Source organism: Aythya ferina, assembly GCF_964211825.1.
Source record: "Aythya ferina genome assembly, chromosome: 2".
Taxonomy (NCBI): domain Eukaryota; kingdom Metazoa; phylum Chordata; class Aves; order Anseriformes; family Anatidae; genus Aythya; species Aythya ferina.
Window position 1 is genome coordinate 161,285,029 of NC_140297.1, and position 11,418 is coordinate 161,296,446.

At 41.9% G+C, this 11,418-nt stretch overlaps 1 protein-coding gene across 3 annotated transcripts in view; it reads left to right on the forward strand.

Annotated features, from left to right (window-relative positions):
* The window catches only part of FAM83H (family with sequence similarity 83 member H), a 30,561-nt gene extending 21,154 nt beyond the window's left edge, over nucleotides 1-9,407 (forward strand). For all 3 annotated transcript variants that reach the window (XM_084509219.1, XM_084509218.1, XM_084509217.1), the window contains 4 exons: nucleotides 2,003-2,463; nucleotides 3,950-4,114; nucleotides 4,463-4,587; nucleotides 6,489-9,407. In XM_084509219.1, coding sequence (XP_084365345.1) covers nucleotides 2,017-2,463; nucleotides 3,950-4,114; nucleotides 4,463-4,587; nucleotides 6,489-9,150 — 3,399 coding nt within the window. In that variant the 5' untranslated portion in view covers nucleotides 2,003-2,016 and the 3' untranslated portion in view covers nucleotides 9,151-9,407. The remainder of the gene's footprint in view (nucleotides 1-2,002; nucleotides 2,464-3,949; nucleotides 4,115-4,462; nucleotides 4,588-6,488) is intronic.
* The last annotated feature ends 2,011 nt before the right edge of the window (nucleotides 9,408-11,418 follow it).

An 11,418-nucleotide genomic window follows, 5' to 3' on the forward strand; every position in this document is an offset into this window, starting at 1 on the left:
GTCCATTCAGTATGATGAGGTTCTTCTGTTTCATCTTTCTTTTAGTTTTTGCAGTTGGCTGTCACTGTTCTGGGCAAGCTAGCATTATTAGGAGTTTGTCATCTGCATGCCTATTCATGCCCTTTATGGATTGTTTCTGAATATGTTGAACAGCATGGACTCCAGCATAGCCCTTGGGACCCCTGTGGAGCTGTGGAACTCCATGGGGCATGGAGTCTAAGCATTAAATTCCACTGTAATGCTGTGACTAAGAATTTTGTACTACAAAAGTGGATTATGTCAGCTAAGAGAAGAAAAATGAGGATGCTGCTATTTGAAGTATTAATTATTTCATTGCTTCAGTGTTGTGGCCTGTTTCAGGAAGAATGTTAAACAAGGGAAAGTCTAAGAATGAATTTAACTCTGGGAACATTTCCTTAAAATGAAGAGCTAAAGGCACTTTTAAAATAGTTAAGAGCTAGTATATAACTGACATGAGCACACCAAAATGGAGGTATATAGTAGTCTGCTTTTTATTCTAAGAGAAAAAAAGACAAAATGAGAATTAGACTGGGAAGATAAAGCTGGGTATTTCAGATTACAAATAGCTAGTGTGGACTGTAAAGACGATTATCTGTTGGAGTAGTTTACACAGGTACCTTCTAGATCCAGTCTGTTATAGTAAGACCATATTCTTTCCTGTTTTATCATGCAGCTCTACCAAGAATTACAGTCTAAGGCAGGAGTAACTTGTGATATTCACTGATCTGTGTTCTGCAGGTACTTGGACGGGAAAGTCCTCCCAGGCTTTATCTCAAAACTATTGTAGGTTTTCTGTTAAAGTGATTAATGATAGTGATAGTATGATTTTCCTTCTTCCCACATCAATGGCAATCCTTTCTGTTTTGGGAAGTGTCATCTCTGTTGAATGGGAATGGCAATAGGAGCCACTTTCACCCTCTGTACTCACAGTTCCTATTAAAGCAACTTTGTCTAGGTGTAGGACTGTCTTTTTTTTTTTTTTTTTTTTTTTTTTTTTTGACTTTGAGGAAGCTTCTGTTCGTGTGTCAGTGATGGTGCAGAAAAAGCGTGTCTGAATATTGGCATTAATTGAGCATCAAAAGCCAAAGAGCTTTGGAGCTTTTTGCAGATCAGTTGGTTGTTATTATGAGAGTTATATTTGTGCCATGACAAACTTTTCTTCCAAAAACTGGTTAAAATCACTGGTTTGTCTTGAGTCTCAAGTAATGGGTTTCCTACAGGCAAGTATTTGTCAAATGTTGGATATAAGCCCCTTCACCTCAGATTTTCCCAACATAAACATCAGGAGATTGAAGAAGCAATCATATCACTTGTTTTCATTTCTTCATGGATATCTTGAGGACTTGTCTGACTTCTGACCATGCTACAACAGTAAGAAATCCTTATACCTGCCTGCATTCCCCTTAAAATCTTGCTTCTATTCATATACTGAGGTGATTGTAACACACAATTACCAAGGGTCCAATGGGTGCATTTGTAGGCATGCATGTGCATTTGCATTTACTACCATATTGCACACAATAACATTTTTAATAGCATTTGGAAATGAGTTTCAGTGGAGTTCAGATAATAATCAATAACATTGCTCTTCAGAGAAAAAAAAAGGTATGTTTAAAACAAACAAACAAAAAATTAAGCTTAGCTATCAGCAGCCTGAAAGAGAAAGCTGGGCATTCTGTTATATTTATCATCTTTGTTCATTGCTGTGATGTCCTAATTGATTTGTTCCTTACTTTGCCCATGTTACGTTTAACCATGTTAAAGTAATTCTTTAAGTGATTACCACCTTTACCTAATTTAAAGCGTTCATTGATTATAAATGAACTATCATCTCCAACATTACTCTGCACTTTGATTCTCTTCTCTTTTGATTTTGCCATCATGACCCCTCAATCTTCACCATTTATGAGGACGGGTGTGTCACTGGACTGAAACTCCTGGCCTGACTGCTGTTCTCATTGTTGGCTTTTTTTCCTTACAGCTCTCCCTCCCCTCATGGCTCGTCGATCTCAAAGCTCCTCACAGGGGGACAATCCCCTTGACCCTAACTATCTTCCCCCACATTACAAGGAGTATTACCGCTTAGCTCTGGATGTCCTTACTGAAGAGGGCAAAGAAAGTTACGAACGCTTCCTGGCAGAAGAAGCAGCCCCTGATTTTCTTTGCAACTCAGAGGTGGATCACATCATACAGAATCTCCAGAAACCCCAGTATGCCAATCAGGAAGGTAGCACAGACACCACAGGTGACAATGACATGGATGGATCGTCTGGGACATACTGGCCTATGAACTCGGACCTTGCTGTTCCTGAACTTGACCTAGGCTGGCCAATGGTCTTTGGGTTCAGGGGAACAGAAGTGACAACCCTTGTGCAACCACCACCCCCAGACAATCCCAGCATTAAGGAGGAAGCTCGCAGAATGATTCGAGCAGCTCAACAGGTGAGACATGAAACAGTCCAACTAGAGCTATGTGCAAAAGGATGCATCAGATACACTGCTAATTTCCTTAACTTTGCTCGGAGGACCTGACAGAGGGGAATGATGATTCTAAAACTACCATTTACTGCATCAAAGCTAGTCTTTGAGTCTTTGCTCTCTGGATTCATGGAAAAGTGTGTAAGGACATACATAAAGCATAATAAGAGTTCACAGAATCACAGTAGCTGAGGCTGGAAAGTGACCTCTGGATATCATCTAGTCCATCTCCTCTGCTCAAAGAAGGGTGAATTAGAGAAAGTTACTTAGGATGTGTCCTTGAGTATCTCCAAGGGTAGAGACTCCACTATCTGTCTGGGTAACCTGTTGCAGTCTTCAATCACACTTACAGTGAAAGAGTTTTTTCTTATCTATAACTGGAATTTCCTATACTTCAGTGGTGTCCAATGTGTCTTGTATCTGGATATGTCACTGGGTATCACTGAGAAGAGTTTGACTCTCTTCCTTACTCCTTCCCATCAGGTATTTATATCCATTGATAAGAGTTGGGAAGTACAGGGAGATCCTACAGAGCTTTGAATCTTAGAGTCACAGAGTCATTTATTCATTTATGGGAAAAGACCCATAAGATCATCAAGTCCAGCGATCCACCTAATACTAAGTCCACTGCGAAACCATATCTGCATGTCTCTTAAATACCTCCAGGGATGGGGACTCCACCACCTGCCTGGGCAGCCTGTTCCAATGCCCAACCACTCTTTCCATGAGGAAATACTTCCTGTATCCAGTCTAAACCTCCCGTGGCACAGCTTGAGGCCATTGCCTCGCTTCATATCACTTGTCATCTCAGAAAAAGAAACCAACACCCTCCTTGCTGCAACTTCCTTTCAAGTGTAGTAGTATAGAGCGATGAAGTCTCCCTTCAGCATCCTTTTCTCAAGACTAAATAGCACCAGCTCCCTCAGCCACTCCTCATATGTCTTGTTTTCTAAAGCTTATAGAAAAGCAGCTATTAAAAACTGCTAGAAAAGCTACTAGTAGCTTTCTAAAGCTATTTGGTTTTTGAAGCTACTTCCCATCTAACAGCATTTAGAGGTAGCTATAAAGTGACTGAATAAACATTGGTGAGGTAGTTATTTAAAAATGACTTATGTGTTTGAGGGAATGAGGAGGTAGTGGCCAAGCAGCTCAATAGATCCTTCCAATGTGGTTCTGGTGCCAGAAAATGCCTGCTGTGATCATGGGATTAACAAGTAAGGGAATGATCAGTTGCAGTGAGGTTTTACCGTCACCTCGCACCTTTATATACACAATATGTACATCAGATAACAATTCTGTTTCCAATTCTGGAGCCCACAGTGTCTAAATAGGAAGTTGAAGTGGAGCCATTGCAGCAGTGCAGCTTTGGAATGTGAGGGCTGTGGGACATGAATAGGCAGGCCATAGACAGGCACAGATCTCTGAAGACTTTCTTGCATTCTTTTCCTAGGTGGTAGCCATAGTGATGGACATTTTCACTGATGTGGATCTGCTGTTTGAGGTGTTGGATGCTGCTGCCCGCAGAGTGCCCGTGTACATCTTGCTTGATGAAATGAATTCTCAGCTTTTCCTTGATACAGCTGCTAAATGCAGAGTCAATCTTAACTACATAGAGGTGAGAAAACCAAAGACCCCTCCCACCCGCCAATTCCCATCCTGAGGAGGGTATGTCCTGGGACACTGTGCTGTCAATACAGTAAAGACCTGAGAAGGGGGAAAGCTGGGCCAGAGGCTAGAGAAATATAAGAGGAGCCAGGAGAGATGGCACAACAATACAGGACTGAAGGCTGGGGACACAGTGATAACGAGGGTTGTTTATCCACTGTGTATGCAGACAGAATTGATAGTGCTGAAGTACAACCATGGTGGTAGGAGGGACATTGTAAGAGCAAGGGGAAGAAAGAGGGACAGGGGGAGTGAAGTAACAGCCTGCAACTGAGTCAGTGCCTTGTCTGGTTTCCAGTTCCTAAGGGTGAGGACAGTTTCTGGCCCAACCTACTACTGCCGCACAGGGATGTCTTTCAAAGGTCATGTGAAAGAGAAATTCCTCTTGGTGGACTGCATGGTGGTGCTGAGCGGCAACTACAGGTGAGAATCCCTGCAATGTTATATCTCAATCTCAGTGAGTAATAGGCTGTTTGGTGAGTAAAGCAGTGTTTTAGACTTCCAAATGAGGAATTTTTAAACCTGCCTCAAAAAAAAAGTGTCAACAAAAAAAGCCATCCGAACCAACAAACCAATCCTAACCCAATAACTCATTCCAAAGCAGAAAAGTTAAAGAGACTAAGGAGTATGCCTTTGCATTTCAAGAGCAAGTTACTTTAATGGAATTACCCATGTCTTCTTTATTAATGACTTGACTATAATCATGTTATATCCAAGTATATCAATCAAGGGTTGTATGTTACTGTATCCCATTTCCTGTTCTTAGAGGGAAACCTATGTTACATCTTTGCTCATAACCAAAATTTACTTTAGTCTGTTAATATTACCCTACCACAGCCTCAAAAACCTCCTCAAATAGCGTCATATAGCAAGGCAGTTGTAAACCTTTATTATGCTGAAATTAGAAACCATTTGTAATTCAGTCTCAGAGTAAATTAGAACAGAACAGAACAGAATAGAATAGAAGAGTTGAGTTGAGTTGAGTTGGAAGAGACCTTCAAAGAAGGTCATCTGGTCCAACTGCCTGACCACTTCAGGGCTAACCAAAAATTAAACCATATTGTTGAGGCCACTATTGAGGACCTTGACAGGCTTGAGAGTTGGGCTTGTGTGAACCTCTTGGAATTCTACAAGGCCAAGTGCAAGGTCCTGCAACTGGGTCAGGGCAATCCCAAACACAAATACAGGCTGGGCCGTGGCTGGAATGAGAGCAGTCGTGAGGAGAAGGAACTGGGGTTATTGGCTGATGAACTAAAGGCGGGGCTCATAAAAAGTTGGAGAAAGACTTTTTGCCAGGGCCTGTAATGACATTACAAGGGGCAATGGTTTTAAAATGAGTGATGATAGACTTCAATTGGATTTAAGGAAGAAATTTTTCATGATAAGGATATTGAGACACTGGGAGAGGTTGCCTAGAGAAGCTGTGGGTGCCTCATCCCTGGAAGTGCTCAAGGCCAGGTTCGATGGAGCTTTGAGCAACCTGATCACTACTTAATTCACTACTTCCTATAGGCAGGCAGATGTTCAGTCACTTCAGTGAAAGTGGGGCTCATCACAAATGCCATCACTCAAGATGTCTCCCCTTACCTCCTTCTTTCTCCCAGCTTTTATTGTTGAGCATGACACCATACGATATGGTATCTTTGGTTAGTCCGGGTCAGCTGTCCTGTCTGTGTCCTCTCCCAGCTTCCTGTGCACCCCCAGCCTCCTCACTGGCAGGGCAGCATAAATAGAAAAATCCTTGACTAAGTGAAAGCAGTATTTTGCATCAACTAAAAACATCAATGTGTTATCACCACTATTTTCATCAAAAACCCAAAACACAGCATCATTGAAGCCTCTATGAGGAAAATAAGCTTTATCCCAGCCAAAACCATGACAACAATCTTCCCTCTGACTGGGGTAAGGGTGACTGGATATAGTTCCATAGTTCATCCCGTTGCCCTTTTTAAAGATGGGCACAACATTTTAGATGTTAAAAAAAAATAAAAGTATTTGCAAGAACATCTACTTCACATCACTGATATGGATTATCATCAGATACCTTGCTGTTGTTAGTGATAATTGTTTTTTGTTTGTTTTGTTTTGTTTTTGTTTTTTTAGAACAGAAGTCACTTATTGCCTGATAAAATACTCTTCCAAGCTGTGATGCCCAATAAATTTATAACTACAGAGGTTGGGAACAATAGTGTGTAATGAATGGCTGCCTGAGCAGTACATAGTATCGGGAGAATTTTTTTCAGACAAGTTTATTATTTAATGTGAACTAGTACAGATGAGTTACTTGATGCTAACACTATTTTTACTTCTGTTTCTCTTTGTAGTTTTATGTGGTCTTTTGAGAAGATTCACAGAAGCATTGCACACATCTTCCAGGGAGAGCTAGTGGCCAGCTTTGATGAAGAATTCCGAATTTTGTTTGCACAGTCAGAACCTCTTGTTCCTCCAGCCAATGTCTTGGCAAAGGCAGAGAACCCATTTGCCATGACTCCCTTTGGCAATAACATGCCCTTCTTTCCCAAAAAAGCACCCCTGATGTTCCAGAGGGATGACAATCTTTTTCCCTCCTTTATGGACAGAGTTGATCCAGACAGGTACTTCCTGTCAAATTTCAGGCGGGATGACATGTTGCGCCATACTGTGGAGGGGTCAGCCATGCGAATGTATAAAAAGGTAGAAATGGAGAATGCCCAAATGGATCCTGTCAGGGGTTTTCTCCGTTCCAAGCAGTTAGAGTTAGATGCTTTTAAGAGACACAGTTTTGCAGAAGGAACATACGAAAATTTTGCTTCTTCTAAACAGTATGCCAGGCAGATGTTCATGAACAATATGGATGAATTTAAAATTCAGTCTAGCCATTTTCAGAAGGATCAGTTCTACCAGTATCAGTTTGACCATCCCCATCTTTCTGGCAGACCTCAGGGACTCTTTGAGAGAATCCGAGGTGGTAGGCCAGGATTCAATGAACTGGAAGAGGGAGGACCTCTTTCCTATGGAGAGGGACCCAGATACCCTGAACTTGAATCCAGTTTTCCACAGGAGGGTTTCCCCTTAAGGCTGGATTATGTACCTTCAAATTCTTCCAGGGAAGTGAGACATGGCTCTGATCAGCTGAACCCTGCAGGCAATGGTCCAATGGGAATGATGTTAAGAAGGCAGAATATAGGACAGAAATTTATTTGCCAAACTTCTCCTACACAGAAACAAAGCCTGGAACAGCGCCTGTTCCTACAAGACAAAGATGAAGACCAAGATCAGGACAAGAACACCCAGGAAAATAGAACAGGTTTACGTAACTGGAGGATTTCGTCATACCTTAGTGCATATCAGTCAGAACCAGAAGAAGGTCTCCCAATGCCTATGGAATCAGAAGCATATAATGATGTTCTGGGGGATAACCTCACAAAGCACTCCACTGACCTTATCTCAGCATTCAAATCCCCTATGTCTTTTAATAGCAAGTCACTGGGAGTTGACAGTGCCAAAGAATTTTCAGATCCTGATAGAGTAGGTGAAGAAACCCCTATAATGAAACAAGATGCCTTTAGGTCCAGAATAAATCCTTTGATCCAGAGGAGCTCAAGACTCAGGTCCTCTCTGATTTTTAGTGCTGCCAAGTTAGATCAGCCTAACACAACAATAGAAAAGGTTCAGATGATCCAAAAAGAACAAATGTCTAGTGAACTGACAAAAGATAATGAAACTATAAAGACAGCCACCTCATCTAAAGTGGCAGAACTTTTAGAGAAGTACAAAGCTGTGGGCAAAGACACAGAGCGAGCTACAGTCACTCACACCAAAGCTGTTTCCAGTTTTCTCCAGGAAGAATCACAGAACACAGAGAAGAAATGTACCAAATCTGTGCAATATAAGATTCTGGAGAGTAGGGTACTAGACTCCAAAGACTCCTGCAGTACTTACAAAGTGCATGGAGAGGCTGACAGATCATTTGGAATGGCTTCATCAACCCCCCAACTCGTTGACACATTGAATAAAGATCCCCTAGCACATATTAGCAGTAAGGTGGACAAATTATCATCTCGGTTTTACCCAATAGAGAATAAACCCACGCTTCCAGAGAAGGAGAGTCTTATATTTGTAGGAGACACTCAGAAATTGACTCTTCCAGAAAAGAAGGAAAGAGTGACATTCAAAGAAGACACTCAAAAATTAGTCAGTACAGAACTGAAGAAACCACAGATTAGGACAAGTACTGCATCAGCTCTTGAAAACTTATCTAAAAGTCAAGGATCTGACAGCTCTCTCAATAAATCTGAGGAAGACTGTTCAAAACAGGAACAAAATCCAATTGAGTTTTTAAGAAAAGGATCACTACGGTTGAAGCAGCTTTTGAACCCAAAAGGTGATAAGAAATTGGAGGAAGAACCCACTTCTGAGAATGGAAAATCTGACAAACAGCCTGTGGGGCTCAAAAGATCTTCCATAGGGGACTGTCAGGAAATGATGGAGGAAGAAAAAAACCATAAATTTGCAACACCACTTCCTCCCAAAAGCAGCCAACCAACACAGGGGAGATTTCCTTCATCCACAGCTAATATCCTGTACAGCAGCAATCTCCGTGATGATACAAAGGTAATTTTGGAACAAATCTCTGCAAACAGTCAGAAGAACAGAGCTGAACTCGCCAAGCAACTACCATCCACTAGTAATCCTGATCTTTCTAAGTCAACTACGAGCTTGGAAAGGAAAGGTGAGAAGGAGAAAAGCTGTAACATCCATAGGTCAGAGAGTTTTGGAAGCCAAAAACGAAATCTTCAGCGGCAACCATCAGAAGATAGAGATACCCTTCTGAAAAAAATGGAGAACATGCGGAAGGAGAAGAGAGTCTACAGCAGATTTGAGGTTTTCTGCAAAAAGGATGAACATACAAGTCAGAGCGAAGAGGAGTATGACACAGATGCCAAAGATAAGAAGATGGGAAAATTCATGCCCAAAATCCTGGGGACCTTCAAGACCAAAAAATGATCATAGAAATACTATTTAACACCATATAATCACTGACTGTCAAAACCAAATGAGGAGGTAACACATTTATGATGGCTATAATACCATAGGCAATGCTCTTTGGGGGTAGTGAGTGGAAATACGTTCCTATGACTCCTATGGCACAATTTGCCCAGTAAAGTCATGTGGTAACAGTCAACTTTATTGCAGTATGTTTAAAATAAAGTTATTAAATTGCCAACATGCTTAAACCATGGAAATAAAGTAGAGTCTCTTTATATCAGGCTCAGGGAATGTTTTCAGTAGATGAAAAAAGAATTCCTCCTTCAGTAAAGAAAAATTCAAAAAATAGGAAAATCAATACTTGAATTCAATCAAAGAAAGAAAAATATACATATACATGCATTTAAAAAAACAGGTGTTGTTCAGGTTCTTTGAATCTAATGCCTAATCTAATACAGGAGGCACCTTTTTGAAGATTTACAGGACAAAAAAAAAAAATCATAAGCAACTTCTTTCCTTAATGATCTTGTCTGGCAGAACATGCCCAGTTTTTATATTTACCATTTTACAAGCCTATTGGTTGTGCTGTTATTGGTTTGTATCCTTATGTATAATGGAACCATTGCATCAGAAGTTGAGCTGAGAGAAGAAGCTGGAAGGCCATAAAAGAAGAAACTGACAATTTATTAATGGAGAGAGAGATGGTTTTAGAACTACTTTTCAGCTGAGTTGGGTGTTATAGCCTGTAAAACGCTGCTTTAGTCAAGCAGTAACTTACTTGACTATGTAACTCCAATTCCTTAAAGGAGGGGGAGGGTCATTTGTTAGCACACCTTCCCAGTTTGGCAATCCTGATCGAATGTTCGAACTCAGAAGTGTGTTATCGCCCAACTTTCTTGTATGGCTTTGGTAGCAAGCTTAAGCACGTGGTATTAGACAAAGTCCAGATTAATCTGTAGGTTCATGCTGATGTGTTAAACTGTCTCACAAGATCGAAGGTAGAGTCAGAGGCCAAGAAACCATTGAACATAAAGTTCTGTTTTTTTTTTTTCCTTAACTTGGACTGCCTCTGCTTGGCATTACTCAGGATTGCCAAACTGCTTGTTTGTTTGTTTGTTTTTCGATCTAAAGAGATGAATGAGAAGGATCTGCCAGATGGTAGAAAGGACCTGCAGAGGGACCTGGACAGGTTGGATCGATGGGCAGAGGCCAATGGGATTAGATTCAACATGTGCAACATGGCCAGTGCCAATTCCTGCACTTTGGTCACAACAACCCCATGCAATGCTACAGGCATGGGGCAGCGCGGCTGGAAAGCTGTGCAGAGGAAAAGGACCTGGAGGTGTTGGTTGACGCTCACCTGAACACGAGCCTGCAGTGTGCCCAGGTGGCCAAGGAGGCCAACGGCATCCTGGCTTGTATCAGGAACAGTGCAGCCAGCAGGACCAGGGAGGTGATCGGTCCCCTGTGCTCAGCTCTGATGAGGCCACACCTCGAGTGCTGCGTTCAGTTTTGGGTGCCTCACTTCAGGAAAGACATCAAGGCCCTGAAACATGTCCAGAGAAGGACTACGAAGCTGGTGAAGGGCCTGGAACACAAGTCCTGTGAGGAGCAGCTCAGGAAACAGAGGTTGTTTACCCCGGAGGGTCAGGGGAGACCTTATTGCTCTCTACAACTGCCTGAAAGGAAGGTGTGGGGAGCTGGGGGTCAGCCTCTTCTTGCAGATAACCAGCGATAGGCCTAGAGGGAATGGCCTCAAATTGTGCCAGGGGAGGTTTAGGTTGGAAATTAGGAGACATTTCTTCTCAGAAAGAGTAGTCAGGTATTGGGACGGGTTGCCCAGGGAGGTGGTGGGGTCACCGTCGCTGGGGGTGTTTAGGGAAAGGTTGGACGTGGTGCTTGGGGACATGGCCTAGTGGGTGATATCAGTGGTGGGAATATGGTTGAACCAGATGATCTTGGAGGTCTTTTCCAACCTTAACGATTCTATGATTCTATGGAACTAGACTTCTGAATTTCTTCTTTCCATAAGCTTTGGTTTCATGACTATCCACTTGTGGTGTTGGCTGCAAGCTCAGCAAACCTCTTCAGGTATGTAGCTGACAGATGGAAGCAGAAGGCTGCAACAGTTCCTGAAGGTAAATCAGTAGGGTATTTAAAACTTAGAGATTTTTTTTTAGGATGCCAGCTCCCATGGTAGCAGGCTTTATATAATTTGCATATCTTTAACAATTAATGATAGTTTTATGGTTTGTTGAAAATCTTGGGAAATGAAGATGCTGATCT